We start from the raw sequence: 18338 nt of genomic DNA on the forward strand, positions 1-18338 counted from the left end.
CCCCAAGGGCAGGCGGGCCAGGTGACACACACGCCGGCAGCACTGCAGGGTGTCCGTCAGCCCAGCCTCTGTGCAGAGACCTGCTCCTGGGTGGGTGAGACGCAGCCATGGTCTGTGTGAGGGGTGGTGAGGACCTGGTGGGAACCCATGTGGCATGATGGTGAGCAGGGGCATGAGAAGGGGCCTGGCTGCGGTTTGGTGATGGGGCAAGCCAGGGCTTCTCAGAGGAGAATGAAGGTAGAAAGAGACTTCCGTGAAGATTATCTCATGTTTGTGCTGCTTCTCTGGAAGGAGAAAGGAGAAGGAGACAAACGTGCTGACAGTGCTGTTTTGGAAGATGCAGTCTACAGGACATTGGATTTGGTGGTCATGAGGAGAGTTGGGCAAGGCACCGCTGGTTTCTAATGCCACTTTCCCCAGGTAAGTGCTCTGCAGGAAGAAAACACCTGAGGTACAACCCCTGAGCTGCCTTTGGCAGACTCTGCATCCCCCAGCTCTCCCACCTTCCCTTTTCCAGCTCCTACCACCTTCCTCATGTACAGACCCTTGAGCCCAGCAAGCCACCAGTGTCACACCGTCTCCTAGACACCTGTTAAAAGCCAAAGGTTGAAATTAAGGGGAAATTGAGGGTTAGAAATTAAAATGAGTAGGCACAAACAACACCAAAAAATGTAGTGATCTTATCACTCTCTACAACTACCTGCAAGGAGGTTGTAGCATGGAGGGAGTTGGTCTCTTCTCACAAGTAATAAGTGATAGGATGAGAGGAAATGGCTTCAGGTTGTCAGGGGAGATTAAGATTGGATATTAGGAAAAATTTCTTCCCAGAAATTGTTGTCGGGCATTGGCACAGGCTGCCCAGGGCAGTGGTGGAGTCACCATCCCTGGAGGGGTTTAAGACTTATGTAGATGAGGTTCTTAGGGGTGTGGTTTAATGGTGGACTTGGCAGTGCTGGGTTGTGGGACTTGGTGATTTTAAAGTTTTTTTCCAACCTAAACAATTCTATTATTCTAAGATATTCTAAGATAGGAAATACTCTCTGACTCATTCAATGCTACCCCTGCTCAAGGCTCCAGCTGCTTTCTCTTCCTTGGCTCCAGCTTCCTCCAGCTCCTGGTGGCCTGGGCCACCCTGCACCACCAGCACACTGCCAGGTAGGAGGGGGCCTGGCAGACAGGACCCTGTGGGGACCTGCTCCTGATCAGTGGGATGATCCATGACCAGGGCTGGCGGGACCCACAAGCACTGTGGGATGGGGCAAGAAGCCTCTTGATGGGCTCAGCTGGGGCCAAGATCATGGTGATGCTGCTGCTGTGCCAACAGGTCTCTACGAGGAGCTGATGGGGAAGGTGGATGAAGGACCAGGATGGAGGTGAGGCCCTACTCAGCGCCTTGCCAGCTCCTCCAGGTGATGGGATGCTCCTCCTTGCTCAGCTCTGGGCTCCTAGGCACGCTGCCTTCATCCCCAACACAGTGCTGGGCTGGGCCTTCCCGTCCAGCTGCACCAAAGCCACAGCTGTCAGGAGAAGCACCGAGACCAAGCAAGCAGGTGTCTCCATGGTCTGAAGCATGCTGAAGAGTAAAGGCATGCATTTAAAACTTTTCCCCAGACTGAAACACCTCCTGGTCCACCTGCCTCTTGGTGCCCATGAGACCTCTGTTTCCCAGACTCGCAGTGTGTCAGCACTGGATGGGTTTTTCCTCTGCTGTGAAAGCCTCCCTGGAGATGCTGCAGCCAAAATCCCGTTCCCCAGGAGCCGGGAGCACCAGGAACAGGGCTGCCAGCATGGCTGTTGCTTGGGGACTGGCTGGGCGTCATCTGGCTGCTGATAATTGATGGCTTTTGCATCTCTTGATGAGATTTCTTTTGGTGGTTTTCTTTATCCCCCCCTTATTAAACTGTTTTGGGAGAGAAGGAAGAAGTGGGAGAACATTCAGAGTTAAAACATTTGTCTTCCCAAGTCACCATTGGGTGTGATGGAGCCTTGCTCTGCTCACAATGGATGAGCATCTGCCCACTGGTGGGAAGGAGTGAATGAATCTCTTATTTTGCTTTGCTTATGTGTGCAGCTTTTGCTTTACCTATTAGACGGTCTTTATCTCAACACATGAGTTTTCTCACCTTTGCCCTTCCAGTTCTCCTCATCCCCAAACCTGGCAGGGATCACTGGTGAGTTCCCCCTGGCACAGAGGGGCTTTCCATGGCTGCAGGTCAGTGAAGTCTGCTTCAGCATTCCCTGTCTGTTCTATGTGTTCTACCTGCACTGGGACCTCTGCAGATGAGTCCTTCCTCTGCACCTCAGACATGATGAAGTCCAGGGAAGATGTGGCAACCAGGCTGTGCTCATGCATGGTGCAAAGCAAGGGACAACCTGAGAGCTCTAAGCCCTAAACATACGGCAGTTTTGTACCTAAAACCCCTGAGAGGAGCCTTCAGGCCCTTTTGGATCCTCTTGAAGCAAGTACCCAAATGCCCAGAGCATCCATGCTGTCCTCATGGGACTGTCCTGTCCCACTCCCCACCTGCCCCAGTGAGACCCATGGGGTTTTGGGAGGTAGTGAGAAGAGCCCCCATGCCACCCCAGCCTCTTGGCCAGCTCCATGCCGTGACCAACCAGCAGGAGCACTGTTGCTGGGAGAAATGACGCCACTCTCCAATACCACATGAAGAAAATCTTTATTTCATGGCTGTGCTCAGTGATAGATGCTGGCAGGGCTGGCAGTGCCCCAGGAGCTGGTGCCCAGCTGGTCGATGTGGTGCCATGCTCTGGGGACTCAGTGACATCCCTCAGCACCACGGGCCTCCGCAGGCCTTTCCAGGAGGATGAGTATAAACCTTCCTTCCCACTAGGATGTTGGGTAGCCTGCTCTACATCACGAGGCACGACGTCCTTTCTTTTTTTCAAGATACTTGACTGCTTTCTTCACCCAGTCAGTCTCCGGGTGTGCACAAACCATGGTCCCGTTCCCGACCACAAACCTGATGAAATGAAAGGTGAAGCTTGGTGAGAAACTACAGCTGTAATCCCACTCGTGTCCATGCCACCCTCCCTTCCCTGCCCTCCTTTCCCTTTGACCCTGCATGCTGCCCCTGGGTATTTGGTGTCCTACAAGCAGCTCATCCTGCAGCCCAATGCTTCTAGAGCCTGTGCAGAACCTTCAGGAGCTGCGATGGACTCGTGTCCTTAACTCAGCCCTGAAGAAATGGCCAGACAGTCATGTCCTCCCATTTTCATGCTGGAAGATGGCCACCCGTGGAGGCCACACACACCTGGCCTAGTCCTGTCCTCAGATGGGATAAATGAACTGAACCCATGGTGTCCCAAGAGACAGCACAGTGGTGGGGAAACCACCAGGACTTACACAATTGCTGGGTCAAAACATTCCGGGGGAGCTATGTAGTATCCCTTCAGTTTAGCCAGCGGGAGACGGGAATTTCTGTAATCATAGCAGCACTCACTTGGTGAGGAAGGGGCTGGAGAAAACAAAGAGAGACGGTGAACACTGGCTTTGGAAAGCAGTCTTTAAGCCCTTCCTCCATGACAAGGCTGATGCATGGAACATCCCCCAAGCTTTGCAGGTGCTGCCATGATGAGCCCCAGCTCCTTCCTTCCCGGGGCAGGAGGATGCTCCCAGTTATCACCCAGCACCAACAGGCCTGCAGCCAGCGTTGCCAAAGTCACCTGGCCCTGGGACCCTTCCCTGCACCCCAGGACATGCAGCCCTGCCCCAGCCAGGGGGTTGCTCCTCCTGCCAGCCCACCATCCCCGCTCCACCCAGCGTTTCTTGCCTGACCTCCCCAACAGGATGACCCCAACCCACAGCAGTGGCCCAGGAGGTGACTTACCTGCATCGCAGCACAGGGACAGGGTGAGCAGTGCCGTGAGCACCAGGGCTGTCCTTGCAGTGAGCATGGTGGCTGCGTGAGGGCTCTTCCTGGGCAGGGTGCTGCTCTGCCACTTCGGAGGAGCTCAACTGTGAGCTCAGGCAAGGAGGTGCTCAATTTATTCTCTCCACACCCTCCCCACATTAGCCCTTTTCCAAAGAATTTTGACCAAATTCAAGTGAAAGCTAAGGGGATTTCCATGTCACTTGGGAACATTACCGACTGAGATGATACCTAGAAAGACCGAACAGCCTTTAGCAACTTACACGTTCATCGAGATGGGTCTGCGGGAAAGCCGCAGCGTGCACAAGGGAAGTGAAATCCTCCTCTGCAGAACCATAAACCCAAAGGCTCCCAAACCCACCAGGAGGGGACTGTTGGTGACAGGAGAGGCAAAGCCTCCGCTTTCTGTGCAAAGTCACTTTTCAGCCCCAAAGCCAACACAAATGTGCTGGAGAGGGGTGGGTGACTTGTGAACAATCTGGGGACCATTAAGTAGAAACACGGTGACTGCTGCTGCCATCAGCCCTCTGCAGCGCGAAAGCTGCAAGTTGTCAAATACTGCCAGAAACTGCATCACATTCTAGGTTGTTCTTGTGGAGAGGAACACATGTTTTCCACCAAAAGTCCCTGTTCACAGCTGGGAACCGTGTGGTGAAAGGAGAAGGGGGTGCAGCAGAGCCCATGCACAGCTCCTGCCCTGAAGCTTATCCTTTCTCTATTCCCTTTCTTTTTTATTCTTTTTTCTTTCCCCAGGCTGTAAGTGCTGCATGGAGCAGCAGGGTCCCACACAGATCCCTGGGACACCACAAATTCCCCTCATCTACTGTGAGCTACCCAAGGGGCCACCTCAAACCCTTCTTCACACTGGCATCCTCCAGCCGCCCTCTGCCCCTTTGAAGCAGGACGTTATGCTTGGCACTGTGTCATCACTGGGTACCTTTTATAAAACCTGGGAGAAAAACACCCAGTGGTGAGAGCTGCTTTGGCCACACCTGGGTCTCCTCAACCCCAGCTGCAGTAGGAAACACCTCCCTGATGATGATGGCTCAAGAAGAAGCCCAAGTAGGGTATGCAAGGCCATTCCCAACATTGATTAAAGTACATACTCAGCCCCTGTAGCTGTTGTGCTTTGGCTCAGCTTCTGTGGAGAGATGGAGTCTCTACATCTCAAAAGCATGATTTGGCCATGAGGCCACCCAGGCTGTGCAGCTGACAGAGGACTAAAAATAAAGCATGTCTAAACAGATCCCACAGCCCCTAAGGACAGTGCTGGTCCTTCCTGTGTGTCTTCAACCCTGAGCTGTAATAAATTCCCTAATGGTCTCCTGCTGATCCCCAAAGACAACTTTCTCCCACAGCTTTGTGGGTGCTCCCTTCCCATCCTGGCCACCTCCCCACCTCTGCTCTGCCCCAAGTTCCCTTCTTGCAGACTCACCTGCCTCTCCAGGAGCCTCTCCCCCAAATATGGGCCATGGCTACTGGGACCAGAGGAGCCCCCCACCCATGGAGATTGTCCCAGCAGACAGCCTTTTGGGGACCACAACACCCTATGAGCTGCATCAAATCCATAACACCAAGCTGGGGACGTGGGCCATATTTCTGCTCCTGATGCATTTTTTTGTCTTGCCTGTGATACACACAGGAACAGGATCACCAAGCACAGGTGGCACGATGCTGTCATACCTGTGGCAGGTGTCCTTAAGCTGGGGGAACACAGGCTCCCCTGCAGCCACAGACCAAGGGAGCACAGAGCCTGCCAACCAACAGCTGGACCCTGAGCAACACAGAAGCGTTTGGGGGATGATAAGCATGGTCTTGCTGCAACCCCATGGCATGTCTTCCCCTGGCCTGGGGCTTCACCCAACCCTTCCTCAGCTATAGGGGATGCTTTAGGTGAGCGGCCAGGACAGCACGTAGTGCTGGTGGCTGAACAAGCACGGGGACAGCCAGCAGACAGGGAAAAGGGAAGAGACTGCTCCAGATAGAGAGAACTTTGAGAAGTACAAATGCTAGTGGGGAGCCACTTCTGCAGAATTGTGCTTGCTTCTCTGCAGGAGATCTGGCCTGGATGCTCTGCTTCCCCTTTCTCAGGTTTCTGAGACATGGCTACCACAGCCAGATAATTCACAATTCCCTGGAGAAACTTTGATGTTTATCCTTCTGTTTTGGGAAAGGCAAATGCTGATGTGCAGTCATTAACTTAGGAGCCCTGGAAAGCCCCACTGCTGGCCCACATTCCCTTCTCATTTGAATGGGCTCTGGAGAATTTACTTGTTTACATGAAAGACAAACAGCATTGTCTTGATTTTGCAAGAGGAGGAGGGGAGCTTGGAGCCACTTCAGGTGCAGCGTTTGCCAGAAAACATGTCGGTGTGGGGAGGAAGGAGTCGGGCAGAACATGACCCACAGTTGGAGATGAGGTCTCAGCAGATAAGTAAGCACACCCAGCTCTGCTGGGAAACAGCCAGACAGTCATCAGGCTGCTGGGGTGAGCACAGGCTCTGTGCCACAAAAGCAGCTGGGCTGCCAAGGCAGGAGAGAGGTGGCTGAGCATCACCTGAGCACCAGCGAGTGCCTGAAACCTGCCTCCAAGGAGGCGGTGGGGGGGTTAGGAATAATAGAATAGTTTAGGTTGGAAGGGACTTTCAAAGGTCGTCTAATCCCAGCCTCCAGGAATAGAAATTTCCCCATTATCTTCTGTTCTACCCAGTCACATTGAGTCTTTTCCATTTCCAATAGGAATAATTCTAGTTTTCCTATTAAAACTTCAGCTTTCTGAGCACAAAGCCTCTCCACGTTTCTTTGGGGTGCCCGCTCAAGGGTGTCCCCAGCTCCATTTTGAAGCTCTGGTTGACTCAGGGTACAGTCACAAACCAAAGACGATGCTCCCGTTCCTCCCTGGAGCCAGCACTCACCCTGCGACTCCAGGTATGACCATGCCAGCACCTACAGCCTAGAAAGACACTTAAAGAGGAAAACGAGAGTGTCTTCCAAAGCCTGCTTCCTACAGCTGGACACTGGGGACCACCAAGTACCAGAAGCCAGTGACCCAAGCTGCATCCTGTGTGGTAAGTCCTGCCCAGTGTCATGAGACAAGGAGGCTGCAGGAAGGACGTGTCCAGCAGACCTTCCCTGGGGGATTATCTGCACCAAGTCCTTGGGCAAGCTCACCCACCAGCACAGGGGATGGAGTGGAAACTCAGCACAGACAGGCAGGGAGCCCTCACCACCATAATCAAGCAGAGATGCAGGGGTGGATATGCCCGGACCAGAAACTGGAAGTGTTCCCTTTGCCGAGGAAGAGGAAAAAAAAAAAGTATGTGACGCCAGTTCCTCAAATGCACAAAAAGGAGAACATTTTTCCATTTTTTCCTCCACTGAGGTCAGTGAGGTTGATCAGCTGCCTCGAGGTTAAGTGAAGGAGGGATCTGGGGTGTCAGGAGGAGCTGCTGCTCCCAAGGGAGAATCTGCACTGTAGAGGCTTCTGTGTCAGGTAGCAATGAGGGTAAACGATGCTTGGTGAGGACTTCAACCTCCTTTTTTCAACCTTGACCTTTTTTGAGCTCCTAGAGATAAAGACGGCTGTGGAGAGCTGCTTCAGCTCAGCTTTTATGATAACAGAAAAGCAATAGGACATGGAAGCAATGCCATCGTAATTTTTGGCAATTTAGTTCTGAACAGAATTAGTCCTGATAACTCCAAGGAGGCAGTAGAACAAGTTAAGAATTCACTTGCTCCTTAGTTTTTCATTAGGATAAACCCCAGCAACTGGAAAAATAGATTCAGTTGAAAGAATATCCCTAGATATTGTATTTTAAAAGTATTTGTGCCAACTATGGTCTGAGATGGCAAGTTGACATCACATACCTCCTTGGACGGCTCCTATCTCTTCTTTATATTATATTTTTACATTATTTACTTTGTGGCCTTGTAGCTGCCCTGTCAGAATTCAAGGGTGCTTCAGAAACGAAGCTTCCTCTGTCACCTGAGATGGTCACTGAAGAGGCACGACTCTGGAGAGCCCTGACGACCTCTGTGTTTACCCAAGGAGGACTTCAGCTACGAGAGCAGCCCTTGCAGTGACACAGCCTTCATAAAGCTGGAGATTAAGCAAAACCAAAGCATGGAAGTACCACAGCCACACAGCTTAACTGTGGCTGTTCAACCATAAAGCCCAAGCAGCAAAGGGGACATCTGCATTCTGCTGAGCCAGCATTATAAAAGTGGTGGTGCATCAGCTTGAGCAGAGGCTGCCCTAAGCATGAGCAACAATTAATGGAAAAACCACCACTCCACGCAGGGACAGACATCTTGTAAGTCACAATCCAAGGAGGATAGAAACTGCAGGGTTTCTGCTTCACAAGAATTACCATGTCCCTCACTCTTCACCCTGGAGTGAAGTCAGGGTTGCAGAAGACAGAATCGGAGGTGTCACATTGCCAGGTCTAGGTTGCAGGGATCAGTGAGAGGTGACAAGCCAGGACCCAAGGGTGACCCCAGCATAGGCAGTGCCTTCACCAGCAAGATAAGGTCCCACAGGGTCTGAGCATGGGGAACAGAGCTGGGTGCTGGTAACAGAGTCCATCGGTGGTCCCAGATACACCAAAGTGAGGAACCAGATCCAGGATCATTTGTGAGGGTTAGGGAGCATCAGAAGGAGATGGGGACAGAGAGAGCCCTACAACACAAATGGGATCTATCCAACCAGGAGACAAAATACTTACAGAATAGGTCCAAGGTCTATGCAAAAGGTAGGTCCAGAGCCAGGACATCAGACCAAAACTCTTATAACACACTCAAAGCAGGGACTAAAGACTCAAGCCTGAGATTAAGTGGATCTCCTGGCCCTTGGGAAGAGGGTGGGAGTATGTGTGTGAGAGGGTGAGTCCATCCACAGGTGATGCTGGTCAGGGTGATTAAGACCAATTAATGCCCTCAAGGCCTGCTATTTTCCCATCTGATGGATCCTGTGGGAATGTGAAAGCATGGAAGTGAGTCTGTATGGAGTCCCAGTGACTCCCCTTCTCACTGGGTCAATCAAAACAGCTGGCTAATGAAGTGGTGGAGAGGGTTTGCACTGAAGCGGAGTTGGAAACTCCGTGGGTCAGCAAGGGACCAAGGCACCCCATGACCATGGGATCCCTGTCTCTGTGGGCTGTGACAAAACCTCGAGGCAGAAGCACATGTCTTGCACATTAGGTACATGCAGAAGACAAACCTTGTCCCACCTGAGCATGACAGACTTGGCATTAGTCATCTCCTGGGCCAAATTCTGTGCCTGAGGCAGCCCATGGACCTCCAGGAGAAGCATGGGACGTGCACAGCTGAACATCTTGCACAGAAGGTCTTTCTTTGCACTGTGTGATGTGGTGAGGCCAGGGAGCAGCAGCAAAGCCTGTGAGTGTGTGCCACCAGCTGGCTGAGGGACTAAGTGTCCAAAAGCTCCTTTAGAACCTCAAGACACAGCCCCGAATGTCCCCGCGCTGGCGCCTGTGATCACTCTGCCTGTCGGAAATGATTCATCGCTGTCGGGGCTGACTTGTTTACACAGCCTCCCCTTCCCTCGCCTGCCCTCTCCCTGTAACAGAGAGGAGAAAAGTAAAAGGAACTGCTTGTCTTTCTACAGAGTTCCTTATCCCCAACATGACCTTTCTGGCCTGATGATTCATCTGGGGGAAGTTTTCACAGACCACACCATATCCCCAGTGTGCTGGTGGTTGTGGGGCTGGGCATGGTGGGATGAGGGCTCCTGGAATGCAGGGGAGATGCTCATCCTTCGCCCTCTTGCTCCGTCCAGCTCCCCACTCCAGGCAGGACCCTGGGCACTGACTCCTTTATTGCATCGCCTTTCCCAGCTCTCCTCCCCAGCACTAGAGGAGCACACAAGAGCAGCCCAAAGCCTGGCTGGGGTGGAAGAGGTCCTAGCTCAGCCCTTGGCCTCTTGCCCCACTACAGAACTGACCTGGAGCATAATGTTTGTTTTCTGTGGACTCCTGTTTAGTTGTGGCTTGGCTGAAACAAAGCAAGACCCCTGTTCTCCCAGGGAAGTGGTAGGCTCCCCAGCATTGGACACTTTTAAGATTCAGCTGGACAGGGTGCTGGGCCATCTTGTCTAGACTGTGCTTCTGCCAAGAGAGGCTGGACCAGATGATCCTTGCGGTCCTTTCCAACCCAGTGTTCTATGATTCTGTTTTTTTCAGTATTTCCTTAGCAGGATGGGAAATGTGACTCCCTGTGAGAAAACATATTCCCTGAAATCTTTTTGTGGGACTGAAGCCCATAAACAGTGAGAAGGTGGAGCAAAGCCTGTCCACATCACCTGCACCAGCTTTGCCATCTCGGCGATGCTCGGATTCCCCTCATGGTGCTTAATCACATGAATTTATATCTGCATCTCTGCAGGAACCAGGCCTGCTCATCCAGCCCTAAGCTGAATCACCCAAGGACAGGAGTTTTTAACATAAAGACTTTATTACTTTTATGTCTAAAAAAAAGTACAGAACATAAATCTTGGGCACACACTCATATATACTCAATACACAAATGAATCAGAGCTTGTAACAGCCACTGTGCTCTACAACAAATGCCATTTTAAGCCCTGGGAACCAGTGACACCTGCAGGCTCCCTCCTTCTGAGGCGTCATTCACCTTCTGCCCTTCCAAACTGCCCGTTGCACAGCATCAGGCAGAGAGGAGCAGCGGTCCCCTCCTACCCCAGGATTTAGCTGCTACCTCTGAGGGCTGCCAGCACCCTGCCTGCTGCCAGCCCTGGGAACAGGAGAGAGGGGCAAGGCGAGGACAAGGACTGGTCCAAGCTTGGGGAGAAGCTCCTCCTGGTGAGGAGCTGCATGACCACGCAGCTGGAAGGTGGTGGGAGCCATCCATGAAGCCAAAACCAGCATCCTTACAAAACCATGGCGAGAATCAGAGTGGTCAGATCTGCCTGGTGAACATTCATCTCCCCAGCACCGCTCCAGGCTGAGGACTTAACCGATAGCCAGACAAGACATGTGCCCACTCCATTTGCTGTAGTTCCTGGAGAGCAACCCAGCTTCCATGGACATGCCCAAGCCATCCAAGACCAGCAAGAAAACGGACAAGGCACAATGTTTTCCAGTGTTCCCAGAAAGGTCTCAACTCTGCAACGTTCCAGTAGCAAGGACAGGACATTACATATGTTCAAATGGCTAGAAAATTTTACTACAAAAATAACATCTCTAGTGTTTTACATATAAAAAAATGCCATAGTACACCACCTCACAAACTGTGGTGCCATGAACCCCCGTCGTACAGGAGCAGGACAGATGGGGAGCTGGTGCTGACAGCTCCTGATTTACCCTCCAGGTAAATCAACCACAACCAGTGTTACACAACTGGGCTGCACAGGAGTGCTGCTGCACAAGGAGTGGTTTCACCCAAAATTCCTAATTACACTTAATCTGATTGTATTCTGTACTTGCAAAGTTCAAGATTAGTTCCTAGCTCATTTCTTCTAAGACAACAATATGTAGAAATAAAGGACTGAACGAAGGAAGAAAACAAATACCATTGCAGTCCATCTTCATCCTCCAGGGATGGACAGACGGATGCCATGGAGGTGTGATCTGATGGATCTAACACACCATCTTCCTCTAGGTCCGCTTTGCAACTGGCACACCATTTTTGCTTTTATTGCATTGCTTATTGTGTGGTTTTGCTTTCATTTTTTACGTGCATATTCATACTTTGGGATTTGATCCACTGAGTTTGGCTAGAGGAAGTTCTGACCCTTGATATGTATCTCTACCTATGAAGTATCTTATTGTGAAGACCTTTTCATGCTCCAGCAAAAATCATGCTGGAGTCCATGTCCAATAAGGGCTTTGAGGAACTGACCGCAAACAAGAGATACAGCAATGTCTGGATGTGTAAAAAGCAAAACCAGCTTGGGTTAAAAAAAGCCTGGTACTGTTACAGATTTAATAACCTGGTGATCAGTGCTCTACATAAAAGAAAAACTAAAATGCAGCTGAAGTGCAGGACCATGAACAGACATTTTGTAATCTTTTGTTGATCGGCAAATGTGCTTCTTTCTAGAGAGAATATGGGACCAGAATGACGGCACATCTGCTGCAGTGGAGTAATTCCTATATGACTAAATCCAGAGTTGCATTTAGCTCTTCCAAAAGAGTATTTCCTGAATTTTGTGTTTGCAGAGAACAGCAAAAGCCCTCCAGTGTTATCACAGGAATAACAAAATTGAGTGACGAAGAACATACTCAGTGCCGACAGACGTTGCAGAAAAAGGGGGCTGGATTTCAAGGAGGAGGTCGATTACGGGTTGCCAGCTCCTCTGAATGTGAAACGGTTAGCACTGACCTGCAGTTTTCTAACCAGATACAGTTTTTGTTGCCTCTGTATGACAAGCTAGACCACCCTTTGTTTCTCCGGCAAGAGTGAATTGGGTATTTGGTCAGCCCATGGCGTGCCATCACCCCGCTGACCACCAGCACTGGTCTTGGTCTGACAAAGCAGCAACCTCAAGTGCAAAGAAAGGAGCAGCAGAGAACTTGTTAAGTGCAAATGGCATGGTTTTGGCGTTAAGATTGCTCAAGGTGGTTGAATCAGCGTCCAGCAGTGGGGGTGAGTGGGTGGCTGCTTGGCTGGGCTGTGGTGAAACGCAGAAAAATTCCCAGCAGGAATTTGGAAATTCAGTTCTGTCCACCACCTGGCAGAGAGCCAGCAAGCAGCTCTAGAACAGCGACAGCCTTTGTACCTAACAGTGCCAGAAAGAAAAAAGCAGCATCTCATTTATTTCCAAAATACCATAATTGGTCAATGATGACTTAGATATATTTCTGGACATTCTGCTCTGCAAAAACCACAGTTTTCACTGGTACTTTTGTTCCATTTTGTGCTTCCTACTGGTCACCTGCAGCAACACACATATAGTTTAGGCCAAAAATGTTTATACCATAAAGCACTCAGATTACTTCCATTGGAAAGAGATTGTTTTGATCTGCTGCCTTCTGGTAGAGCAAGCCCTGTATCATTTCCCTTGACGTTTCTTCTCTTTTGATTCCAAATTTTAGATACAGCCATACAGCAGCGACACTGCAAGCCATCAGACCACCTACCAGAGAAACTGGGATGACAAAATGCATTTGAGATCCTGACAAGAAGCGAGGAAGAGGCAGACTGCTTGGTCTTTCTGTAGTCATCTGTGTTCTGGCTTGGCCTGAGAATGTTTGGCTAGTAAAAACTAACATATCTGAAGGACCTTGCTTTCCTATAGATGATAAATAATCAACTATTCTAGTACCAAAAGCATCTGCAGAGGAACTGGAAACCTTGTTGATACGGACAGAAGGACCTTCGCCTGTGGCAGTTGTGGGGTTTAGAGTAGAAACTGAAGTAGTCACTGGCGGAACTGGTGTGGCTGGGACTGTGGCAATCTCCCTGCTGTCTAGGATGGAGTGGAGATCTGGACTAAAACTGTTAGACACAGTATGTGATGTGTTGGCTCTTGCACTTTTAGGGTCCAGGGATTCATTTGGAGAAAGTACAGGATGTTCTGGTCCTTCAGTAATAGCTATGGGGTTTGAATTTGCAGTAGGAGAGGTCGAATCTCGAACATCAGCCGTAGCATTTGCAGTGTGTCCTACAGGTTCTTCTGTAGATCCCACAGCCTTGTCAAAGCCATGCACAAGGGCCGTGGGACATGGGGTGGTCTGGCTGAAAACCATGCCTGCTGCAAAAGTTGTTGACGGTGCAGGAGATTTTAAGGAATCTCTGTTTGCTTCTGGAGTGACTTCAGAGCGGGCAGCACCTTCCCAGATCACAGGGGACAATCCTGCAGGGAGCTGGGTGGTTTCCTGCATGGCTGGCGGGGATTTGCTGGACGCCTCTGTCCTGGCAGCAGGAACATGTATTCTCTCCAAAACTGTTGTGCTGGTCCCTTGGAAGAAACTAGTTGGAGCAGTGGCTTGTGATGGAGCTGTTACTGTAAGACCAACGTGTTTCTGGAACACACCAGGCCCTTCTGGTGCCGCTGCTGGGGTGGCATCCCGGGGAAGTGGGGAGGCTGCAGCCTTTTTCTGGTCCAGTTTCTCTACTATCTTCTTCACCCACTCTGCCTCTGGATCTGCACAAATCTCCATGGACTTCAAAGTAGTAAATCTGAAAATAAAAAGGCATCGCTTACTGGATAAAGGAAACACTGGTTTAGATGATCAGCACGATGGGGAAGACAAGGCATGCTGACTCTCAAGCTGATAGTAAACACCAGCATGTTGGATAGATTATTTCAGGAAGGGCAGGTGCCTCTGAGATCTGACTGAATGAGGAGTAGCTGAACATGACTCATGGGTGAAGGATTTCCCCTAAGAAGATTTTATTTATTGAGAGTTTTTTCCTGGTGTTTGGGCACAGTGTTTGGCAGCAATGCTCAGAGCAGGAAGCTCTGCAGGCCCCAGCTGCCCAGGGGCAAGCATCCATGAAGATAAAACCCCCTGATTTACTGAGCAAGACGAGGCTTCCCATGGTCGGCCCAGGAGGGTCACTTTGGAGCAACCCCCTGGGCTGCCATAAAATCTCCATGGTGCCTCATCTTTAGTCTAAGTTGAAAACAACAATTATCCTGGGGAAAAAAACAAAGTAGCTTTTCACATCTCCAGACATTCTCACAAGTCTGAGTTTGTCAGCAGAGAAAATACCTGCTTTCACAGAAACGCACAAGCTCTTGTCCTGCATGCTTCACTGCCCCGTTCTGCCGACAAGTATGTCAGTCTGCCCCTCTTCCCCCTTATTTCTGCCTGTCTCTCTCTGTGCATGAACCCCTGATCTCTGCTGGAGGCTGTTGGTCTTGAAATAAGGAAAAAACCCACCCACCCTTCAAATAAATGCCAGTGTTCGCTCGATTTCCAGGCAGCTCCTTGCTCCAAACCAAGGGCATTTGCTGGCAGCTTAATGCATTATTGGTGTTGGGGGGCGCAGGGCACGGAGGGGCGGTGGGGCAGAGCTTACATGATGGCTTGTTTGCTGCAGCGGGGCTCGGTCCTGCGGTAGCTCCTTATCCGCTTCGCTGCTATCGGAGATGTGAAATGGCTGCACTCTATTGAGCACTTCAGAGGTGCTTTGGGTTGCCCTGAAATAAAGTTTTGAACATATTACACGCTGGCTATAGGTACTATAAAAATCAGCAGTTTCTTTTTCTGTTTCTCTGGGGAAAAGGAATCCAAAGATTGCTATGAATGTTTCCAAACCCTGCTAAAATGACAAGAAGACAAATCCCATCAGGACCAGGATTGTTTGTATCACCCAAACAGGTGGTAAGATACCCAGAAAACTGAAAAATAATAATCACATATATTTATATAAAGCACTGTGAAAATTGTGGGGCTCTTGAGACACAGTTGTACAGCTCTATAGGATGTGCAAGCACTGGCTGGACGTCCTTTATGCAAGCACCCGGACCAGCAGGTCCTCTCCCCTTTGGGTCACAGGAGGACTGCTCTCAGCACGGTGTCCTGAAGACACATTGCTTCATCCCCAAAAGACCTGCTACAATCATCACCAATGAGCTCTAAGTGCAGGTGGCGCAGATCACAGGGCAGCACGCTCAACCTCTCATCTGGAGCAGTCATGTCTCTTTCTTCTGCAGGAGTTTCCCTCTAGGTGAGCATCCTGCCTCTGTTTGCTGGTATGTGATCTCTGAACACCACTTGTACTCAGAGAAAAGGTGCAGGGAAAGAACCTTTTGGTGAACAATACATTGCTCCCAGAGATATCTCAACAGCCCAGTTTCACAGCAGTTTCTCATAAAACAACTCTTTCCATCCCTACCAGAAAATGTGGTTTTCATTTTGCAAAGTGTAAAAATAAAACCCCACTTGACTCCCTCAAGGGGCAAAGCCAGTCACACCACAGGGGACCCTTCATTCCTGCTCCAACAACAGGCTTTTGCCAAGTGAGGGGAGATTGCACAACGCAGCCTCGAAATTGGTTTCTGACGTCCCAGAGAACAAGACTTAGAAAAACAAGCCCTGACTTATCCAAGGGCCCCCGTGAAGAAAGAAACTGTAGTCTAGTTCAGATCAGGCAGTCTCTACAAAATGTTGTCTCGGATTCCCGGATGAATTTGGTGAATCTGAAGCGGTTCAGTTAGGAATGATCCAGCCATTGGGAGCAAGAATGAGCATCATAGCAGCACTCTCAGCTCTTTAGATCCATCTACTGGGAAAACCCACGGCTGCAAAAAAATCCTAAGCAAACACTCCTGTGGTCCCTCCACAGAAGCACATGTCAATCTCTAGGTCTCTGTAATTTTAAAGCAAAACTCTATTAACACAATGTATTTTCTGTGGAACTGTAGGCCCAAGAATACCCACTCAGGAATTATCAGCTTCCAAATTAACCTCCAAATTAGCCACAAGATATACTGCTGGTGTCCTCCACTTTCAGCAGCACTGTTCAGCAAAACAGGCACAGCAACAAGAGAGCTGATCCTTCCCTGTGGACAGTCAGGGAGGTGCATGGCATGGACTGCTCCCAAATGCCATTCTCCTCTGATAACCATTAATTGATTTTCCGATTATTGGCAGCAGCGCAAATGGTTTGCAACGAGCTGAACTGCTGGTGTGTTTTTCCCTGAGTGGAGGAGCTCGGAAAGCACCTTCTAAGGAGAGAGTGGTGTCAGAGGGAGCACAGAGCCAGTCCTGCTGGTCCCTGTCTCCCAGGACACACAACCCAGTTATCCAAGCTGCATCTGAATCTTTGTCAAAGGGACCTCAGGGGCACCTGGGATCCAGCTGTTTATCCACCTGGGAGCACTGCTCCTGGGGGCACTGCTCCTGGGAACCATTGGTTCCTGCTTCTCAGCATGGTTCCTCAGGAGACCCTGGCCAGGGAGCACCACCAGCCTTTTTCTCTACAGAGCCAGACTGATTTCAGCACTTTAGAGGAGATGGTCACTTGGCTACAGGCAAGCACAGCCAGGCAGTGCCGAAGCAGGCAGCAGGTTCTCAGGGCAGGGTAAGCTGCCCTGTGTCCCTATTGCCCTGTGTCCCCATTGTCTGGTGTCCTCATTGCTCGCTTTACTCAGGCCAGCCCTGGACAACCTGCCCAGAGGTGTGAGGAGAAGCCGCAGCCCCATCCCCAGCTGCCCTTCTTGCTGTCCTCACTCCTCCCATCTGGTGGCAGCAGGGCACAGCTCCTAAAGGCTCTTTGCCCCTCTCCCCACGGTGGGAATAGATCACCCTTTTGTCCTGGGCGAAGTCCAGCTTTGCGTGTGCCGATGAGAATCCAGCTGCCAGCCTGGCATCCCACCTGGTTTAATTGCTGCCTTGGGCAGCGGTCACTGCTCTGTGCCATAGATGACTTAAACTGAGACCACCTGAGGAGAGGTGTGCCCACCTCCTCCCAGTCCCCCAGCCTCACTCAGCACCACTGTGGAGCACATAAAGATCTTTATCCAGCGAACAGGGGAGTGTTTTTCCCCTGTGCACATGCACACACACACACACACATACACACACAAACACCCTGCACAGGCACTGGGGCTGCAGGTGACAGCATCCACCCCTTGCAGTGGGGGGAGCTCAGGGTACCTGTGTGGACAGCCACCCATCCTTGGACAGGCTGCCATCTGCCCCCATGGCATATCCCTAGGGGACATGAGAAAAGGGGAAAAGAAATGCATTACACTTATTTTCAGTGATCCAAAAGTCTCTCGGACATTCTCACCACCCACCCTCAGGAGCGACAAAAGCCATCTATGGGGCTGCTCAGACTTCCCTGTTGCCCGATCGCTGCTGTAGGCTCCCCGCACCACTTCCCAAGCCCAGCCCGATCTGGCTGTGAGACCCTTCACAGCCCAAGAAGGTCCCTTGATGCCTGTAGCCCCATCCAGTGTCACCTACTCCCCGTCCCCCCCCGCCAGCCCCTCCTGAACCCGGCAGCTCCCCTGGGGAGCTCAGGGGTGGCAAGCAGAGCTGGGACTCACCTCCAGCCAGGGTCACCAGGCACAAGACCCACAGCACAAAGAGGACCTGAAAAGAAAGAGCCTTCATGTTCCTGTGGTCGGCAGCAGGAAAGACATGCAGGGAAGGATTACGGGCAGTATTTCCCTCTCCTGACTGCTTATTGCATCCTCTGGAGCAACACAGCTACTGCAGCTCATTCCAGGATTATGAAGCCCCGCGACAGGGTTTAAGCTGTTATTCAGCTTCTCCCGCATGCGTCCCGGCGTGACGACAGGAGGAGGAGGAGGGAAGAGAGGGATGGGGAGGGAATATCGTCCTCTCCAGAGCTAGAGAGCTCCTGGAATTCCCCGGCTGCACTTACATCAGCTTTTCTTAGCGTAGGCAGGTCAGCTCCAGCCTCTTTGGCAAATTATCCATTCAGGCACGGACTTTCAGGAGTCAGCTGCTCCTTCCTCCTCTCCCACTGATGTGTCTCATGGCCAGACAG

General features: G+C 50.9%; 2 protein-coding genes across 2 annotated transcripts; both read right to left on the reverse strand.

Moving 5' to 3' along the window:
- Positions 1 to 2659: 2659 nt before the first annotated feature.
- On the reverse strand, positions 2660 to 4122 carry CCL17 (C-C motif chemokine ligand 17). The gene is made up of 3 exons (XM_005512670.3): positions 3849 to 4122; positions 3365 to 3476; positions 2660 to 2981 (listed from the first exon to the last, which is right to left on the reverse strand). The coding sequence occupies exons 1-3, from the start codon at positions 3913 to 3915 to the stop codon at positions 2876 to 2878; spliced, it is 285 nt and encodes a 94-aa protein (XP_005512727.1). The 5' UTR covers positions 3916 to 4122; the 3' UTR covers positions 2660 to 2875.
- Positions 4123 to 10342: 6220 nt separating this feature from the next.
- CX3CL1 (C-X3-C motif chemokine ligand 1) lies at positions 10343 to 18214 on the reverse strand. Its single transcript, XM_005512671.3, has 3 exons — positions 17872 to 18214; positions 14895 to 15015; positions 10343 to 14048 (listed from the first exon to the last, which is right to left on the reverse strand). Exons 1-3 carry the CDS (start codon positions 17936 to 17938, stop codon positions 12854 to 12856), a joined length of 1383 nt encoding a protein of 460 aa, XP_005512728.3. The 5' UTR covers positions 17939 to 18214; the 3' UTR covers positions 10343 to 12853.
- Positions 18215 to 18338: the final 124 nt, after the last annotated feature.

Source organism: Columba livia, chromosome 13, assembly GCF_036013475.1.
Source record: "Columba livia isolate bColLiv1 breed racing homer chromosome 13, bColLiv1.pat.W.v2, whole genome shotgun sequence".
Lineage (NCBI taxonomy): Eukaryota > Metazoa > Chordata > Aves > Columbiformes > Columbidae > Columba > Columba livia.

Coding starts and splice junctions, on each gene's coding strand:
- CCL17 (XM_005512670.3), bottom strand. CDS start 3,915: ATGCTCACTGCAAGGACAGCCCTGGTGCTCACGGCACTGCTCACCCTG. Junction 3,477..3,848: donor GTCCCTGTGCTGCGATGCAG/GTAAGTCACCTC, acceptor TGTTTTCTCCAG/CCCCTTCCTCACCAAGTGAG. Junction 2,982..3,364: donor TGTTTTGACCCAGCAATTGT/GTAAGTCCTGGT, acceptor TCATTTCATCAG/GTTTGTGGTCGGGAACGGGA.
- CX3CL1 (XM_005512671.3), bottom strand. CDS start 17,938: ATGAAGGCTCTTTCTTTTCAGGTCCTCTTTGTGCTGTGGGTCTTGTGC. Junction 15,016..17,871: donor CCTGGTGACCCTGGCTGGAG/GTGAGTCCCAGC, acceptor ACTTTATTTCAG/GGCAACCCAAAGCACCTCTG. Junction 14,049..14,894: donor TGCAGCAAACAAGCCATCAT/GTAAGCTCTGCC, acceptor TTTTATTTTCAG/ATTTACTACTTTGAAGTCCA.